Source organism: Homalodisca vitripennis, chromosome 5 (assembly GCF_021130785.1).
Source record: "Homalodisca vitripennis isolate AUS2020 chromosome 5, UT_GWSS_2.1, whole genome shotgun sequence".
Lineage (NCBI taxonomy): Eukaryota > Metazoa > Arthropoda > Insecta > Hemiptera > Cicadellidae > Homalodisca > Homalodisca vitripennis.
The window spans coordinates 103878813-103900191 of NC_060211.1; the positions used below are offsets into that span (position 1 = coordinate 103878813).

A 21379-nucleotide genomic window follows, 5' to 3' on the forward strand; every position below is an offset into this window, starting at 1 on the left:
CCAAAAGATCTATAATCTGGCATCTCGGTTATTTCTGCTTTTTTTCTTAGAAGTTTGAAGTATGCCCCAGCCATTAACATGAAAGCTGAAATAGTATATCTGCCATGTCAATCATGGAAATAAGCAAGAACAAATTTGTAAACTACTACAACTACTTTTATTTCATGTACAAAATAAACTATTGTGTTGCACTTTACACCTCTATCTCTCACAATTATTATTGTTCCACATGTTGCAGAATATTGGAAACTATATGCACAACTAACATGCAACTTGTGCCAGGATATGTTGTACTAGATGTTCCGGATGTTACTTGTACTAATAGAAACATACCTTAATGCTGCAATCCCACCGCATCGACTCCACCAAAGCTAGCATGACTGACAGTTAATTTCTTTCTTAAGGAAAATTCCTTAATCAATTTCATGAAAACTAGGTTGTTTTCTTATACAATGCATGAATATATGTTTTCTTATAGTCGCCTCCAGGTCCGTAACATTACATGGGGATTCTAAAGAGTGAGGAGGATATTGAAAGTTACAAATCAACTACTACAAAAGTTTAGCTTTTATTCAATATAATTGATTTATGGTCTACACTAAAACAATGTTTGAAATTCATTGGCTTGATAATATCACACAGTAAGAACACAAATTACCAGATTTAGTAACTTCTACTGTCAGCTCGAAAACTGCTATCGGCAGTAAACTACAGCTCCAACACTGAGTGTCACCAGTACACAAAAGAGTTGAGAGAATGTGGAGGAACAGTTTGATTGAATGTTCCAATACTGTCATCTGTTACAATTAAATTTGCTGGAACAGTTCTCCTGCAAACATACATTAATGATTTCAGCACATTAAGATATTTTTCAATAGAATGTGGAGAAAACCCATTACTAATGACAGTATGAAAAATATTAAATAATAAAATAAACAATAAAAATAATTAGACGAGATTCTTACAGATGAATGAATGTAATGGAGTTTGAATCATGGTTAGAGTTAGCACAGATTCAACAGTCCTGTAATTCACATGAAAATCATACTAAGTCGATTACTATGTTTATTCTTCATATAACAAACTATTGAGATAGCCTGTTTACCTGCGTAGGTTGTGAAAATAGTATTAAATATTTCATTGATGTCTTTGGATTTGATGCATGGTTAGCCATAAATCTAATACTTTGTACTTATAAGCATTTTTCAGAGTGCCCCTACTTGGCAAATCACTAAGCTGATCTCTCTTCAAGAGGGTTCACTTTGGCTGGTTTATACTTTCCAGTTAAAACAATGCTGAGTACAGCAAAAATTTATGTCCATTACATCTGGACATCCCATGATGTTTAGGAGCAACATCACTAACTATAAATTTAAGATATTATAATAAAATGGATGAACTATAGGTATATATGACTGTGGAGGATGACTGTTGGACTAAACATCAATTTAGAACCATTAGTTAAAATTCAAACACATTTATCCCAGCTTAAACCAGTTTTGGAAAAATTCTGATCAACTGTATTGAAGATTTTGTCAGTTGTATAAATTAGTTTAAATGAAAATATAAAATCTTCAAACAACTATCATAATACCATTCTTAGATATATCATTATATTATTTATTAGTAAATTAAACATGTCACTCATACTTACTTTCATAAATAAATTTTCTCCTATATTTTTAAACATACAGATAATACTTATTTGATTAATATTACTTGAAAACTACTTGTACGAATTGTTTTAGCTGCTGACTCCCCAGACATTGTCCTGGACATTTTTGTAGTAGTAGGAAAAATAAGTTCCTCCATGATCAGGTGTGGCTTACCAGAACTATCAATAAGCTCAGCAATTCCATAATAGGTCATATATTTTTTATTATTAAAACAATTTTTCATGAGAATTTGTGATTTCTTTAACTCAATAATCCTAAGTTTTAAAAATTATACAAATTTGTTTTCAAATTCAGAGTGCAATTTTTTTAGATGAAAGCGTAATTTTGCAAGCCTTATAATAACCATAATTTGACATAACCTCAAAGAAAATGACACATTGAGGCCTTGGTTTGTCTTCAGATCCAACATATGTAAGCTCCAACTCTCAATATTCCTTTTTGATTTTCTAATTTGTTTTACACTCAAAGTAACACTAAGAATTGGTGTTTCATTTGGTTGAGTTCTTTTTCTGTAACAGTTGTTGTCCTCATTAACATACTACAGTTGACTGTGTAAATTTGTCATCAAATCACTCCACAAATATCTGTATAAAAGTAGAGTTAAGTTAATATGCTCAACAAACAGTTGTGTCACAGAACGTAATGGTAGACTGAGTTATCTGCCGTCACAACAAAATACCTTCTTTTAGTCAGCATTGTAGTTTTTTTTTAATTAAAAAAAAATACTTCTCGTCCCTTCAACCACAATTAAATTGGTAAACACTGTTAACAATAAACATTCTGCAAAATAGAGTAGATTTGATAAAATCCGGTTGGGTCCTGAACTAAAAGTGTACTATGTATGAGACACTGGTAGACCAGATTATATTTCAAGTAAAAGGATAAATTGTACTTACGGATTGTAGGCTATGAGTGTATGACTCCCATCAGGATTAACAGTGGCCAGAGCAAGGACTGTGTTGCTGGGAGGGTCTGGTTTCCTAGTGGGGAAGGGGCTAGGAGTAGTACTACTGGAGTTTTCCATGTCCATTCGCACAAACTTCTCTAATATATTACTTTCCTCTCTCATGTCATCATCTTCAACATCATATGTATCTTGGTCAATGTTAACATTTATTTTTTTAGATTCAGGTGGCATGAACTTTGAGAAATGTCCAAGTGCATAGAAAATTGGTTGCTTGTAGAACTCCCCATTTGTTGTATTAATGATAACCGAGGCATCCAGAGTTATTCCGGTGGCTCCGGTGGGACCTCCATCCTCGTTCAGAGCGATGTTCCAGTCTAAGTAGCCCATTACCCAGTGATCGAGGTTCTGGAAAACAGAGTTGTTAAAGTTCTTTAAAATTCACTTTTAACAGATGTTCATGAATGCTTAAAAACAATTAAAGTCATGTTAGACCTGAAGCCACTAATTTTAAAAAATGTAAAAAGAAAATAAAACAGGAAAAAGGTAAGATTAGAAAACTGGTAACTTTCTTTCCCTTTGGCCACTTTTTTTCTCTTTATAATAAATTGAATTATTTAATAAAATATTTTTTTATGAAACTAAGTTACTTCACTTTACAAACATTTTTTCAAAGAAGCAAAGTGAACAATGAAAACTATATTATATACAAACAGTTATTTTTCCATTTCCATATCTGAGTCTACATAAGTGTTAAAAGCAAAGGAAAAACCATTACAGGACAAGCTTAAACATACTATAATAAGTAACAATCATTCAATTAACCAAGTAAACTTTTACCTGATAAACATTGTTAATATACCTAAGAGCTCTACTCCAGTCTCCTAAGTTCACACTTCCACCACCACCTAAAATATTACAAATTTCATTAAAAAGATTACAACTTAACAGGCAGCAGTGATGCTACAGTATGTGATGAATAATTAGACTAATCAAGATCACAACAAGGTTTACTACCACAAATTTGTTAGGATTTACAACAAATGGCACCACAATAAATATAAAGACTACCTTCATTTTTAAGAAATCAAAACAAATAATATAAAAATTTTGTGTTGTATTTATTTTTAGTATAGTATTTATATATTTTAGTTTTTTTATCCAAGAACATATTTTCAGGCTTTCTTCAAAATGTTGGAAGAAATCTCACAAAAACATGACTTTTCTGTCCCAGTCTTTAATACAATGCTTTACATCGCAATTTGTCAAAGAAATTTCTATTTTCAAACTGTCTTTAAGCGTACTGAATCCAATCTTTGAATGTTAAAACTCAATCCATATTAAACCTTCCTGCTATTCTCTAAAATAGTATTTCTAATATGATACTTACTGCTCTGGAAACTATTAATACTGCTTTCCGTGTACACCATTATTTTATCAGGGTATTTGGTATTGAAGCCTTCCAGTTCAACAATGGATTTGGCATTATCAAAATACCAATGTAAAGCAATTCCATCAACAAACTGAGCAACTTCTTTATCAACGTACAGCTAGAATAAAATACAACAACTACATTTCAAATATTATATTACATAAAATTATACATTTATACTAGACAGGGTAGGGAAAACAGGCTTATCTTAAGTTTACCAGTTCATTAATTAAATAATTTTTTTAATTGCTTTGTTAGATCTTTAAAAAGAGAGATCTTCTTCTTAGTAAGATGAAGTACATATAAATTCATTTGCAAATAATCGACTAACCCAACTTAAATTAAAAGTACAATCAATAACAAAATATTTTACAAAATTCAGGCTACTTACCCTATCTGCCCACCAATTCAAAAAGGGTCGTTCATCGTCTAAAGATAAAAGTTTAACGCTTTTAAATGGAGATGCCTTGAGCATCGGTCCTAGATATGTTTTTGTCCAATATCTAGCTTGAGCTGGCATCATTACAGTATTGGGCATGCCAAAAGCTGCACCAAAGTACAAAGGAATAATATATTCATTTCCATGACTGATTGCCCAGAAATCAATTCCCTCATTGCTGTAAGCCTCCAGAAATCTGTTACAAAGGATATTATTGTATTAATGCAAAATATATTTAGATATTCATATAACAAAATGAATAAAATTTAACATCATTATAATACTGGTCTTTGCAAAACGTATATGCTTATTTAAATAAAAACTTTATTTTTTACAATGTATAGCATTGTTTATTTTTTAAGTACTGCATGATTTTATACAAAGGGTCAACTGGGCAAGAGAATATCTTCTAATACCCACATCCCAGATCATCTTGAGGGTTTTAATAAACTACAGGACATCCTTAGGAGTTAAAAATCACACTTCAGCAAGTTTAAAAAATGCCCTGTGAAGGTGTTTTCGCCTAGTCAAGTCAATTGCTTCACTGTCATAAATTATGAGCATGGCAGTCTTTCTGAATTACTTGTAAAGTGACTTATGTCCAACTCAGAGGTACCCATCTTATACATGTGATGGGTTATGTCCAGTCAACGGATTGGAGAATAATTTGATGTCCGACCTTCCAATTCCATGGATTGCTTTATTGTCAGTCAATAAAAGATCTATGACAGCATATATATACTGTATATATATATATATACAGCATATATATACTGTATATATATATATAATATATATATATATATATATATAAACTTTTTGCTTATAATCTCAGTATGTTTGAATTATATACATATATATATATATATATATATATATATATATATATATATATATATATAAAAGAATATACCAAGTTAAACATACTGTAATTATAAACAACATTTTTCAAAATTTATTCTACTAAATATATTTCCTAGACAAAATTATAACCCACTTCTTAAGATCTGAGAGAGAAGCCCAAAGTTATGAGTAAATCTATTTTTAAACAATTAAAACTGAATTAGATAAATTAACAAGTTAAAAAAAAAAATACTTTAGAAGTTTGTTTTTAAATGTATGAACTTTTTAATAAGGTATTAATTATATTTTGTTTTGTTATATGAATCTAAATTAAAGAAGAGTATCAATAATGAACATTTATTATCGTGTATCCATAAATTTAAAAATATATTATAAAACACTAACTTCAAAAAATATTTAGACCATGCCTCCAGGTACTGCGATCGAATGTATCCTTGCTTTGATGCATTATTGGTTTTCATCCAATCAGGAGCTGTCCATGGAGTTGCAATCAGTTTTAAACCTCTTTCACTTAAGGCCATTGCTCTTTTAATAATTGGAATCTGGAAACAATTGCACAGTTTTAAAAGTCATAGAATACCTGGAAAAGAAATTTGAGTTCACCTCCAGTTTGTGTCCCTTAATATAAATTATTAAGTTTTGAAATATGAGTTATTATTTTTCTATTAAAAAAATATGCTACGGCTAAAGAGTATGCAAAATTGAATAGTTAAGAATTGTATTCCGTACTACAAAGTTATCAAAGATACTGGTCTGAAGTTAAAACCATAGTTGGAAAATTGGCACTGTTTAACAGATCCTCTTTAAACACATAATTCCTTTATCAATGCTGTATCTCTCACAGAACATTATTCCAGGCTTCATAAAAAGTACTATCTGAAGTTATCCATATGAATGAATATATAATAATAATATATAATAAATGAAAGCCTGAAGATTTATAGGTATGCCATTTCCCACCCTCAGTGGTCTAACTTACAAAAAATATAAATATAAATTACAATAACAAAATCTTTATAGAACACTAACTAACATGACTTTTACTAGTATACTAGAATACATTACTAATACATTACTGGTAATAATAAAGAAACGTGTCCACAAATCATTTTTGAATTTTCATAAAGCATGTAATAGTCTGGTACATACTAAACAAATAAACAAATCTGTACTCACAATAAAGAAAATTACTAGTTTTCAGTTAAAAAAAACTAAACTAGTTGACATGGAAAATTGACTGACTAGTAGAGGAGTACACCTCAGGGATCTGTTTTAGGCTTTTAATGATTATTGATTAATAAACTGCCCAATATACCTCGAGTATGCTTACAATGTTACTAGAAAGAATGACAATGTGGGCTGAAAGACTTTTATGTAATCATACTGCCTGTTAATAAACAGGTTCACAATTTATATTTTGAAGTGCAAATAAAGAAATAAAAAGTTTGGATTTATAAACATAAACAATTTACTATTTTGTAATTTTTACCAACAGCTCAATTTACTATTATCAGAATTTTATAATAGATAAATGTGATAATTTTAAACTTTGCCAACAACAATTCGAAAATACAATTAAAGGATTCAAATAGGAATGAAACAAAAACTAAAAATCACTTTGGTACCTTTAATATTGAGAAGGCTAGGGAGTTTAACACTTGTTCATTAAATTTGCTAAATTTAGTGTTTAGATTGCATTTGGTGTCTTTAAATCAATTCAGATAATATGATTTCTACAGTATTAATTCTATTTCATATAGCTAACGTTAATTTCAAATCAATAAATAATCAGCAGTATATTTAATTACTATTAGTGGAAGAAGCTGTTAATGAATAATTTAAATGGACAATGTGAAATTAGATTAAAACTTCTATTTGACAGGAATCCAGACCTTATACATAAAATCATCTTGAGTTAAGTTGAAGTATTTCAACTCCACATCTCCAGCTACATCATCGTAAGTATAAGTACGCTGTGAGAAATCTGAGCTTGCCATTGGAACCCTACCAAATGTGTATTCTAAGCCCGATACACCAAAAAATGACCTGAAACAAATGTTATATTACATCACAGAGTCAAATTCCAAAATGTCTTATTCAACTAATTTTATAAAGATATAATAGTGTACAATATCACTGTCCGTAATTAATTAAGATTACAAACTAGACATGTTTTAGAAATAAAAATATACAGACCATCAGCATTAGACATAATCTTCATATTTATTAAATTTTAAATTGGACACCCTCCCCCAAATAATAGGTCTTTAGTTTCTCATTTTGAGATGACAACTATATGTAAAAACTACCTTTCTTTTGACAAAACCAGAAGGGATATTTTAAATTATTAAGTGGCTTTTATAAAAAAAATAAAAGAAAAGAAAATATTTACAACAAAATTATTTATAGAACTCATTAGTCCACAGCTCTTTTGTTTGTTTTGTTAATTGATTTCCTACCAGCCAGAATAGCTATTGTTTGCACTAAATGTACCTTGGTTCACAGAGAAAAGCAATATCTTTAAACTGCCCTGATTATTGTGAGTTAAAAACAATTACAGGAGTGATATAAGAATTCCTTATACTAATATTTGAACCAACATATCTGTAAAGACAGTTAGTTGAAGATCATGACAACTGAATACTTACTCTAAAAATTTATTTTGAGCCTCAGTTGAAAGATTGTTAAACAAACTTCCTGAAGATTCGGAGAAGGAAGCGCCAATCCCTCCAAATGTCTGGTACTGTATACTAGAATTTATGTGAATGTACACATCTATACAAGAAAAACAGAGAGTATAATAGACACTTGACCATACTAGTAACTTCAACTTATTGTACATAGTTTTTTTTTTAAATCCTTTGAGTCCCTTGAAATGATTGACTGATTGATCCATTTCCTTATTGTAAAATGTAGTAACATATGCGCCTTTCTTACATTCAGCCTCTCTAAATAAAATAATGTAGAAAGATCAGTTAACAGTTCCTGAGAAAAAAATTATAAAACAAATTATTTTGAGCTGATTTTTCTAATTTTTAACATAACACCTTTATAGCTCTAAATCCTTTTCATTCTATTCTGTTCAAAGCATTTCTCAACATTTTTTATCTGTATTAAAGGTAAAATTTAAAATTTTGTTGCAATGACATCCGTGTTTACATAAACAACAAGGGTGGTTTGCGGTCATTTTTTTAATAATAGAACTTACTTTTTAATAATAGAAGTCACTAAGGGTTATATCTGGTGAATATGATAATGTTATAATCTTAACTTTTGGCCATCAAAACTGCACAGGTAATTAAGAGGATGTTTTCTTTTTCCGATGAGAACTTTATTTTATTTCTTCATTCAACCCATATAAGAAAATGTACTACGTTTTCTATAAGAGGTGTATCAAACTGATTGTGTTTGAACGAATTACCACAGACATGAACTTAATCTCGTACTACAAAATCAATCCTTGAGAAAAATGTTTAAATAGTTACATGGATTTTAATATTCTGTGTGTGCCAAAATTCACAAATTCAAGGCTTGGTTCTCGAGCTTTTTAATTGAAAACATAATGTAATGTTACACATTATTTTAAATGTTCTTTCTAAGCCAATTACTTAATTGGAAACAACACAACTACCTTTTTTAATTTCAAATGGCAGCCAAAAAAACATTGTACTACCTCATCTACATATTATGTTATCTATCCCTTTTCATACACAAAATATGTGAAAAGCACATTTTAGTTGTCGATAATTTGCTTAGTACATCTGTACTCTCTCTAAATTGCAGACTTAATTGCCAACTGTTGCAATTACCAGTTTATAAGCAAATGACAGTTTTATTTACTGTAACAGAGAAAAAAAGATTGATAAAAATTTATTTGCCCTCTTACCACTTGAAATGTTTTTATAAACATTTAGGGATGTATCAGTGCTATTGATAAATGTCCCCACAGTTTTAGTGAACCCTGGACTGTCCTCAGATGTCATGTAATAGTAGTATTGTCCCCGGGGAAGTTGGGAAGGTCTCTCCACAGTGTCACAGTATGTCTCATTACACACACATACGTAGCCTGCGACTGCCATCCTCTTCGCACAAGGATTGTCTTGTGTAGCTGCTAGGTTAACTGGAAAGAGATTAATGTACAATGTTTTGGGTTATCATCATTTCCAAGGAAAGTGACAACTGATAATTTCACAAGAGGATGTTGGAGTGTTACCAAGTAAATGGTAGCCACTACTATGTATAACAATTTAAATAATCATATTTCCTTAATTCTAGATACATTACACAATACTGACAATCACACACAGTTCAGAGTTGGTTTTAATGTTGACATTTGATATATAAAAGATGCATCAAGGTATTATATCTGTGACAATAATGAATTAACTTCAGTCTTACCCATAAAGGCTGCAAGACAGATGAACACAATGTTATATTCATTCTGCATGATCGTCAGGTGAATTCACTCAGTATTCTATTCTTGAAATCTGTGAAAATTAAATCACTTGCTAAAATATATTACATAATCAAAATAAAATAATGCATAAAATATGCATTTTCTCGGTGCATGATTAAATATAGTTATGCTTACTTATCAAATATAATTAATCATGTGTTGTTCATCAAGCTTAAAATGGAGTTTTTTAATAATGACTATGATGAAAACAGTATACCAAATTACTATCAACCAAACTTGATCAAACCACTCCATCAAAACTAATGTATTGTATCGGGATTTGATATAACGAGATTAAATTTTGATCAGGATTTAAGGAGTTACAAATATTTTTCATGTGGGATTTTTAAAGAATAGTTTATGTAATGTCGCTGATCAATTTATGCACACTGTTTGGTTGTGTAGCTGAAATAGTAGTTTTATATAGTTGTTTTACATTTAAATATTGTCTCTTCTTTTTTTCTCAAGTGTACCTAATTTGAAAATGAAAACATTATTCAATTCATTATTTTACTAGAAATATAAACATAATATCTAAGTTATTATTATTATTATTATTATTAGGTTAATATTTACAATCAAACTGGAAGAAAAATTACTATAAAGTGCAAAAAGTTTTATATATGTTTTATAATATGCAAACAAAGCATAGTTAAAATATTAAAGAAAGCAAATACAATTTACGTCTAATCAATTAATATTATGCAATTGCTAAATTTGCTGAAAACAGATTAATGCAAAAAGTGTTTACATATTACCAACTAACCTGGTTAAACAGATAATTTTATATAAAACAGCTCCCGGGAGCCTCACAATAAATAATTCATAATAGAATTATTTATTAGCAAAACACATCTTTGTTCTCTACCAAGACTTTGTATTCCGCCATTCCCATATTATCAGAAAGTTGCGGATAATCTATACTGACAATCATTCGGGTTCCTATTGTATCAATTGCAATATTTTACACAGAATTAAAAAAGGTTTGTTTAAGAGATTTGTTATGTAAATTTAGTTTGTGCCATGTTGTCAAGCATCTGATCAAAATGTAGATTTGAAAAATAAATGAAATTAAAGCAGTTTTTCCTTAAAAATTTTTTGTTTGAGGTCAAAATTGTAAATAAAAGATTTTCCTTGGCTATAAACTAGATCTGAATTCCAAACATGATCATAACCAATCTAGTTATTTGATAATGGTTGATGCTTCCTTACATCCATTTACACTTTGTTTGGCTTGGTGAATCTAAAAAAGCAAGTTTTCCATGGGACCAAAATTTTATTTTTAGATCATCACAATACCTTCTATACTATACAAAAGGAAGAAAGTAAAGCTCATATGTAGACAAAAAAGGTAAAGAAGAAGTTTGAAACAGTGCAAAATAAAATTGGGTAGATAATATGAGTTTTGCTATTCACAAATTGTAAAGTTTAAACATTTTATTAAACCTCACAAGTGGCACGTAAGCCTATAAAAGTTGTACAATAAATGGCTTATCAAGCATATTCAACATACTCGTACACATGGACGTTCATAATAAATGAACAAGTACCTGCTATATAAATAATTATCACAGCTGTTATCTGTATATTCGTGTACATGACCTATATGATTTATAGTGTGGCCCATATTGATTAGATATGATGGCCTACATATAAATTGTTCCATTTTGCTGCATTGGCCCGGAAACTCGTGATAGCATTCACTGAACAATCAGAAATGCAAAGTTCTTAAAAAGAATCTCTTAAGAGCCTTAATTCTCTTTGAAACATATCTTGCTTTACTTCAATGAACAAGTTTGTTTCCAATAGACCATATTGAGGAAATATTACTGTAAGCCATCCCCAGAATACCCTAAACTCAGTGGATGTTAAAAAATATTCCATTTTTTTATACCATGCTGCAGACTACTAAATTGATATTCTCCAATAAACAGTTGGAAACTCTTACTTATCCATTCCAAAGCAGCCCTTTAGTTAGTGTTTGTTATTGATAGAAAGTCTAATCTTCGCATCTCATTGTAGTTTGTGCTAGGGTCAAAACAGTGCCACTGATAAAAAAATCCTTCCTATGGTGAAACTCATTTCATAGTCAATTTAAAATAATCGCTATCACAAGTTTACGAAATTCTCAGTACTGCATATCTACCAGTCTTTGTGCCAGATATACATTTTTATTGTACTATTTCTAGTGTACTGAAAACTTATGGCCTTTAACAGGGGATCTAATATATCAAAAACATATAATAATAAAATTATGAGATATCATCACATTCCTCTAAAATCTGCATTGCCCGTAAGTGAAACGAATCTATAATTCGCTTTGTAAATAATAGCGAATTATAGTAAATAATAAATAAGCTTTGTAAATAAATGTTATCTTTTGTGACAAAAACATCAAAGTATTATTTGCCGATTATGAAATCAAAAGTTATCATTTTCTAATCCTCCCATTATAAAAATCTACCTTGTTTCATTATTCCAGACCTGGAAGTTCAGATTTTCCCAAAGAGATTTAATATCAGTGATTGTACTTAAGTATCTTTGGAATATATGAAAATGTTGTTACATGTAAAATGCCATATGGAAACAGCTTATGATAAATTCAAAGACCAATAAAGATAAAGAAGGTCAACTAATGGACTTTCTATCGGTATAATAAACCTTTTATTAAGAGTTAATAATGTTTAAAGCAGTATTTTAGCACCTATATAAATGATAAACTTATTTAAATCTATCAGTTGTAATCTTTTACTAAAAAATGGTACCTTGAAAACAACTGAAGTGTAATAAAAAGTTAACAACAGACACTTACATGGTTTAAAGAGTGTGTGGGATTTTGGAATAATATTGGTGGAAGAATCAGTAAGCAGTAGAAAACAAAGTGCATATAATGAAACATTCATTACATTACCCACTGCCTAGTGCCCTAAAATGTGAGAACTTTAAAGTGGGGAATTTTAGAGATTCATACCATGATACCCAATGATAAATCTAAGCATATATCAGCAGCTCATTTGTTACTATCAATTACAGAAATCACCTTTTGCGGATTCTGTTTCCTCTCGTTTAATTAAGGCCTCTTGGCATCCAATTAGTGGAGGTTGGAATCCTTACTTGTATGGCAAGATGTTCTCAAGCAGGGAGAAAAATACTCCTCTGTATACTCCTTATTTAGTTTTTAGTTGACATGTGGAGCTTGTAAGTTGAAGTTGTCACAAGTGTACTATCAAAAACCCTTATTTTATAACCAAATTTTTCCAACCACTTCTGAGATCCGTGATTTCATTTTCCTTTTTTTAGTTACCTTTACTTCACCCTGATACCCAGTTTGAGTAAGTTTTCTTGTCCAATAGGTTGTTATATTATAAAATTGTTTAATTGTTGTGATTTAATGTATTTTAGATTTGAAGTCCAAGCTCAAACTCATAATGTAGGACGTGTGTGAAAGGTATGTTTATAGTAGTTATATAAATATATAATTTGGTAAAATTCCACTCCGTAATTCTACAATAGTTTGAGAAGTTATTCTAATTCTTCAAGTTGGTATTAGAATATCCCTTACTTGTGCATGAATTTTATAATAGTACATTGCTGCTTCACACATTTCAAAAGTAGATATAGCTAATAATTTGTCAGATTTTGTTCTTAACATTTTCATTTTTTAATATTTTTATGTAATACTTTTAACTAAAAGGGTCAAAAAGTCGATGTTTTGGTTATCAAAAGACAGCTTAAACATTATAGAAAACTCAAAATAGATTCATTCCTAAAAATGATAAAAACGGAACAAAATTTATAACTACATAATTCCCAGGACCAAACAAAATTTAAAAATATTATGAAAACAGTACAGAACATCCTAATTTGCATAGCATTTAACAAGATATTAGTTTGTAATACACCTTAAGTTAACTTTAAAAATGAACAAACCTCTTTGCTGTAAACCTTAGTGCAAGTCCCACTGCAAACCTTAAAATTTACTAGTCAAATTCAAAGGTTTCTGTAGTGGCACAACAATAAATTATTCTAATATTTGGTCAAATTAATTGTGTATCCAGGAATAACACTTACCTACTGGGCTGTAGATACTGTCCAAATTGGTCGCTACTATCCAAAACATAATGAAGTCACTCTGATGTTCATAAACTTAAGTTTTATAATGTTTCAATGTTTAACTTTAACAATCTTATACGTCTAATTTCAAATCTAATTGAAAGTATTGCCAATGGACAGTGGTCAGAAGAGACTTGTGTAAAAATGGTGCATACCCCAGGGATCTGTCCTTGGACCATTGCTTTTCACAATAAATAATCTCCCAAGTCTTCAACTTTATTTACTCACATGTAATACTACTTTTTTCAACAAAAGCTCCACTTTGGAACAATCTGTAATGGTTTCCTTCTAAAATCAGAAAAAAACGCAGAATATCTTTGTTACTCTTAGACCTTATGATGATGTAAATTTACACATAATTATGTGTAAAACATTAATGTGAAATTCTTAAGAGTTCACATAGATTATGCACATCATAGAGTGCCCATATAGATTACATTTATGGCAATCTGTCCAGAGTAGAATTTCTTTTAAGCTGTGTAATAAACTGAATAGATAAGGAATTTGTAAAAACAGCCTAACTTTTTATGGAAATCATTCTAGAGTAAGTGAAATGTTAGTTTTACAGAAGAAGGTTCTAATAATTATAACATCACAATATTTTAAACATTTGAAACCTCGTTTTATTGATATACAAATTTAGACAGTAACTAATCTATACATTTTTGACCTATTAAGATATCTATATATATATATATATATATATATATATATATATATATATATATATATATATAAATGAATGTTTGTGTGTTTGTCCTTTATGGAATTGCAAAATATTACAGACCATTACGAAAATTTGTATGTATACGTATTTTTCCATGGAGAAGGTTTTTTGCTATGCCCATTGATGTAACTCACCACCAAGCGACGCTGCAAAAGATAAAAGATTTCAAAGCGCCTGCACACTATAAACTGCAATTACGAGACAGTTACGTATATTACATAGCCAAACACTATTTGAAGGCGCTAAGTCATTATGTATATTTGTCTTTAAGATACATTTCTGATTGAACTTAAAGTTTGAGTGTTAGACCACTTTATAATAAAGTACATGTACGTGCACAATGGCTATAAACATAAACATATTTTCTTGATCGTGGCAACAAGGCAAACTCTACATCGGCATTGTAAATATAATTCAATTAAACCAGAAGTTCACATACACGGGCAAAGCTTACAAAAGCGTGCAAAGCCGCGGGAAACAGCTAGTACATTATAAAACTGATATAAACCCCATTGTGATTCCAACACCCATTTATACAATACTAGAAATAGGGCAAATGTTGTAATAGACTATTATTATAGGCTGTCAAAAACCCTGAAGAGTCATGTAGTTATTTATCTCTTTAAAAATATATAATATATTAAAAGATTCTATTTTTTATACCCAGTAAGTGTTATAAATGTTATATCTACTACTCACCTGATCAGTTCATTGAAAAAAATAATTTTAATGTGATGATCTCATTTAATTAGCATTAAGAGAGTATCAATATAAAGTGGAATAATATGTGTTATTCTAAACTTGTATTTTAACTTTTATTTGTGTTTTATTTATTTAATTTTATAAAGTATATTTATATGATTTTTATATAAGCTGTAATACAGTTAATACATATCAATGTCAATGTTTGTACAACTTGTATGGCAAATAAATGTTTATTTAATACGGAATTGGGTGATCAGTAATTCCACTGTAAATTAGAATGAAGTCATACAAATCTTAAAACAAAATCTATTCTTATTTCTGTCCAAACAATGGAGCATAGCAAACATTTTATGAATGTGTTAACTTTAGACTGAATTGTGAATTTCATTTTCATAATATATAACAGTATTTTACTGCCTCTATCATTAAAAATATGGTACTTATTGCCTAATGAGCTCCAAATGTTTTAAGGTTTTTAGGAAAATTTATAATTTTTGATAAATGACAAAGCCTTTACAATATTGACCAACTTTATATCTGTTGAATGTGTGTAATATTCATATTTATATAATTGGATTATATACAACACCTAATGAAAATGTTAATTAGTACCTTTGGATTATAATGTACATCTCATCTAAGTTTTTCAGTATACACTGTGTTGAAATATTGCTAATATAATTAAAATCATATGATAATTCAACTTCTGTTTCAGTTTGACACATTTCGATTGAAGATTGCTCTTCACAGCAAGGCCAAAATATCTTAAGATTTGAATTGTGTAATCAATGTTTTGATGTGGTGTTAACCAGGAAAATCAGATGTTGACTGAGGGTGTAAACCAAACCAATATTATAATATATGTCACATTAATTTGTAATGTATTTTATTTTATTTAACAACAACAGACACCATTTACTATACATCTCTACATGCTGATGAATCATAAAATGTGATTTCCTATTAAGCTCTCAACATTTTCTCATATCATGTTCACTTTTCTGAATTTTTATCAGAAGATAATATAGAAATAATCTTGTTACAATATCCAATACACTCTATTCAAAGTAGTTGAGATTATCTTGTCATTTCTGAGAAGGGTAAAATAAAGTAATTACTTACAACCTTTGTACAAAGGTGTACACAACTATAGTTGTTGTAAAATCCTCCATAAACTAGAAAAGGAACAAGTTAATTTGTTTCTTCGGAGAAGTTGTTCCTTAGTGTTTATGCAGTTAACAGGTAGTTAGTATATTTAATTATCTCAAAGCTATATGACTCTTGAATTCCTATTTCAGTACACATAGTACCACCCCACTAACCATTTAATATAAGCTTTTCCATTGAATGAAGAATCTATTCCATGATATTTGCCTATTTCAACTGGCAATGAAAGCTATAGTGTGCATATCTTACAATTCTAGCTGGTAAGTTAAATACAAATTCTTATCAAGTTTTAAGGTGTGGATTTCCTATACAGTTAGAAAATATAAAGATTTGTATATGAACATTCAGAGGTATTATGCAATGATACAATTTTATCTTAATGTGTGCTCTGCCTGCCACTGGACTGATTAAGAATTTGTCGTAATCTTATGGCTGTGTAACCATAGGCAACCTCACTTTTGCGTTCAAATGCCATGCCCATATTATTACCTTTCCAAACACCTGCTTGGTTACATCATGTGTGAAACCAGTGACCTCCAGTAGTTTTTATTTGAACTACATCAACACAATAGTTCTGTTTGATTGCTACTACACTCTGGTGGCCGACTGAGGAACTATCACGCAAAGTGCATGGTAAAGTTTTAAAAGGAACATTTTTGCTTTCTAGTTCTTAAAGTGCATTTTCAAGTTACTAACACAAGTCTTGTATTTTATATTTTGATTGTGCTTCAGTCAATATAATAAGAACTAATTTTATAAAAATGATAATTACATTGTATCACGTTTAGGATTGCCTGAATGCATATTTCTGAGTTGGTCATTCAGGAGTGTGACTTCTTTGAAGGTGATGCAGATGTAAATTATCATCTAAGGCTGACAAGTCTGGTAATTTGGTAAATGAAGGTATTGCTGAAGTTGATATTCGTGGGCAAGAAACACACCACATATGCACTAACTATGGAGTGGCTCTGTGAGCAACACTGCTTCACCATCCACCTCTCACTCAAAAACTACTAAAAGAAGTACACTTTGTTGTGAATAGTAATATAATGTATTTTTAGTTTATAGGAAATTTCTATTTCATCGTTACAATATTTCAAAATACAAGGTTATATAATTTTTTGTTCCTAATAGCCCAAGCCCTATTTCACCCTTCTGAATCATATTTTCACCACCTCCCCACTACAATTTTAATTCCCATACATAAATAGGTTACCCACTTTGCATCACATATTTCTAATTTTTTTTATGTATACATTGTAAGAAAATGTCTCTAAACAATATCAATAATATTAAGACGTACGCTAACTAAATAAACTTGGAATTAGGTTATTACAGCAAAGTTGAAAACCCAGTACTTAGGGAGTTAATACTATTAATAGAAATATATCTTTGTTAGGAGGTATTATTTTTCTCTTATTTATTTATTAGAGGCGAAGTTAGGACTATAAAGTCCTCTCTACCACTTGAACATACTGTTGAGCTGCTTATTCGTAGTTTTTAAGTATACATCAATATCTTTTGGATAATGATATGATAATATGTATTGAAGAAACAAATTATATGATTTTCATTATAAAACAAAACAAAATGGTGTGTTTATATACAAAACAATAAGCACAAAATTGTGTATTAAATTATCAATGATTTTATTTTTTCAATATTAGAAATCCAAAAAGTTGAGTTTTACTGCTTTTGATATAATTATATTTTAATCCTAGAACTGGCTAAAGACTTGTGGGAGTTCTTTGTATGTGTAATGCTGTTCAAAAAAGGTTCATGGTGGTCTTTTGAACAGTTTTTTTTATTCGTGTATACTTGAATCTAAATACAACTTATAACTGACGCAATGTACTATTCTCCAAGATTGTATTAATAAAGAATATTGTCTATTGTCTTATAATGTAATCTATATATCACTGAATTTTTTTATGTATATCACTGAATTTAGAGTGAAATGCTGAATATTTTGATGTAATATACTTGAGGTATACATAATAAACAACTTTAGAATAAATTTTAAACTTTGTAAAAAATCACAACCAATCATCGTTACAGCACAAATGATAAACATTTCATATATAGTTCGTCATTTTCTGGCTTCATTATTGAAGTTTTATTTTTTCTGAAATTTTATCTCGGTGCCACTGTCTTTTATGTCTCTTCAGTTACAATTTAGTCTTCTGTTCGCTACTGCTGCTGCTTTGTTATTCAAGATGGATTTCATTCTATGACATAGTTTGGCGAGTTTCTATTTTAGCAAAAAGACCTGTGAATAAGTTTTTTGCTGTTTGTAGGAACCTACATGTGTAACTGTACGGTGTGTTGTAATTTTTTATACTTTTATTGTTTACTCTTACAAATATGAGTGAAGGTAATAACATAAGCATATCCTTATAAATGTAGCTACCGTTTTATGTTATTAATAAATTTGGACTTTAAATATATAATATTGTTTTTATTTTAATTATTATTTTACAAAATTCAAACTTTTGATTCAACAGTAACAATAAAATAATAAACACAAATTACAGTCAAACCAATATACTTCTGTAGAACAACCTATTTTCTTCAAATTCCAATCTATAAATAAAAATTATAATAATGTAACATGAAGGGGTAACTATAAAAAGTCTATTTTTCAATTTTTTAACTATACCTTGCAAAAATACTCTAAAAATGCCTTGCCAGGATAGAAGCTCACCACTGCCAGTTCTAAAAATTAAAGCTCTAATATTTTTATCTTTATTCACATATAAAAAAGTAACCATTTTAAAAAGTGATAGCACAAGTTGATTTTGGACTAATTATTTTTAATAAATATAGAATAATATACTTAATAAATATACTTCAAAATATTTAATGTTATTTTAATAACACTGTAAACAGTGACTAATCATCAATGAGTAAACTACAGGACAATACATTACCTGCGATGATACCACGAATTGAACATCACGCGTTTCGTGCCTTAATGGATTCAATTCCAATTGACTTTCTTAGATTATCTCGTGATATATTGACAGGCTCAAGGTGTTTAAGTAACATTGAAACCATTGTATAAACAGAAAATAAAGTGGTTCCTTATCTAAACCTATGTTCCACTAGATAAGGTTGCTTAGATTTTCCCTAAGTCATAGTAAAATGTAAGTGTACATAATATTAAACTTACTTTAGTTTAATACATTATAATACAACTCTTAAGATTAAGATTTTAAAACAGGCATGTGAGAGCTGTAATGTCACAGCTTAACGAATTGATGCAACTTGCTTGCAAATATTGCCATACTCTGTGTTTCACTAAGTTTTCTAAAATTATTAAAAAATAGAAGACATGAACAGAGTAATGTTCAAGACTTATCAGGAATGTGGATAGAGTCAGATGTGGAGCTGACAGACAAATGTTATAATCTGGAGTACTGAGCAACCCTGACAAAATTAAAGAGTCCCCACCATAAGGACTGAAAAATGAATTTGATGTATAACATTAGCAATAAGTGTAAGAAACAGCATCATAAATCTACCTATAATATTTTTTAAGTTTTATTTGTTATAATAAGATTTTTTGTTACTTGAACCTATTTGGTATAAATTCATCAACATTTTAATAAATGTTAATGAGTATGGTTAAAGCCATACCATGCCACACACAACCATCTGTACAATATTGGATTTTTGTAAGCACAGCAAAGTTGTTTTTAAGAAACACTATTCATTAATTTGTATTTTGACAAAGAGAGAGTCTTGAACAGAATGAATGAAATGAATCGTACAAAGTACTGAATGTTTTGCATTGAACTAAAATGCATAAAATGTGGAGTGAGAGCCTAATACCAAGGGTATTCAGATATTTTCCTATTCAAGACCTGTTTAAGCCATAAAAGTCAATAAATTAAGAAATACAATAAACACTGAAAAAAATAATTGTATTGTTAGCTAACCTCAATATACTATTACATAGACTACTAATTAACTATAAAAACATTGTACATTTTTATTTTATTTGAATAAATATGAAAAATAAAAGGTGAATACTAAATATCTAATATCATAGGATAGAATTGATTACTGACTGTCTAAGCCAAAACGCATATCTAGGAAAGAAGATTGTTATTAAGTTAACAGCTGATTACTACAATACACATGACACTCATCATTATTCTCAAACTCATTAACCAACTTAATATCTGCCGATTGACACGTAACTTAAAATGCCATGTCAAAACCTGTTTAAAATTTATTCTTTTAGTTTTATTATCGTAGATAATTTACAATACTGTATGGCATGAGCCAAATTGATAAAACACATTAAAAAATATAAGAAAATAAAAAATATAAAAATTTAATTGTATAATACTTATAATTTAACTGGAGAATGTTTACATGATAATAAGCTGAAGTGGCCCTTCAGATAGCAGAGCTACCTGTGTTGCACGGATCTAACACATCCTCTAGTATTATACTCATGAACGTCCCTGCCTTGTGTCACCTCACATGTATAACGACAGTACAGGACGGTCACATATATGTAAAGGGCGGGGAAAGTTACCATAATAAAGTTCTTTGAAATAATCTCTGCAGGATTCTCTGATTCCTATTTTTGTAATTATTTATATTGCTTTCTTCTGAAGGACAAAACACCTCTGGGAATGGACACATCACACCCCACACATCCCCATAAAGTTATTCCATATGACACATGTGGTACACTAGGCCCTAATAAGCCATTTTCAATTGGTGTAGTCCACAAAATTCTGCAAATTTTCTCAAAGCATAGATGCATCAGGACATTTTAACACAGGGTTTAGCCCAACATTAATGCCAAATTATTCAGTTTAAATTACTTCAGAAAATTACATATCTATGGTACTTATTGATTGATGATGCTACTCCTGA

General features: G+C 29.6%; 1 protein-coding gene and 1 long non-coding RNA gene across 2 annotated transcripts; one reads left to right on the top strand and one right to left on the bottom strand.

Moving 5' to 3' along the window:
- Window positions 1-549: 549 nt before the first annotated feature.
- Window positions 550-19498, bottom strand: LOC124362620 (putative glucosylceramidase 4). Its single transcript, XM_046817281.1, has 11 exons — window positions 19414-19498; window positions 9714-9802; window positions 9202-9435; window positions 7964-8090; window positions 7208-7361; window positions 5700-5857; window positions 4404-4647; window positions 3971-4130; window positions 3421-3488; window positions 2573-2988; window positions 550-829 (listed from the first exon to the last, which is right to left on the bottom strand). The coding sequence occupies exons 2-11, from the start codon at window positions 9760-9762 to the stop codon at window positions 730-732; spliced, it is 1710 nt and encodes a 569-aa protein (XP_046673237.1). The 5' UTR covers window positions 9763-9802; window positions 19414-19498; the 3' UTR covers window positions 550-729.
- Window positions 13178-17587, top strand: LOC124362621. The gene is made up of 2 exons (XR_006922481.1): window positions 13178-13219; window positions 16032-17587. It is a non-coding gene; the product is annotated as an uncharacterized LOC124362621 (long non-coding RNA).
- Window positions 19499-21379: the final 1881 nt, after the last annotated feature.

What these genes read in the sequence shown, in the direction of transcription:
- LOC124362620 (XM_046817281.1), bottom strand. Translation starts at nt 9,762, where the DNA reads ATGCAGAATGAATATAACATTGTGTTCATCTGTCTTGCAGCCTTTATG. An exon ending in CTGTCTTGCAGCCTTTATGG is followed by an intron (nt 9,436 to 9,713) that starts GTAAGACTGAAG and finishes ATCTCTTTCCAG; the next exon opens with TTAACCTAGCAGCTACACAA. An exon ending in ACACTCATAGCCTACAATCC is followed by an intron (nt 830 to 2,572) that starts GTAAGTACAATT and finishes GTATGTTTGCAG; the next exon opens with GAGAACTGTTCCAGCAAATT.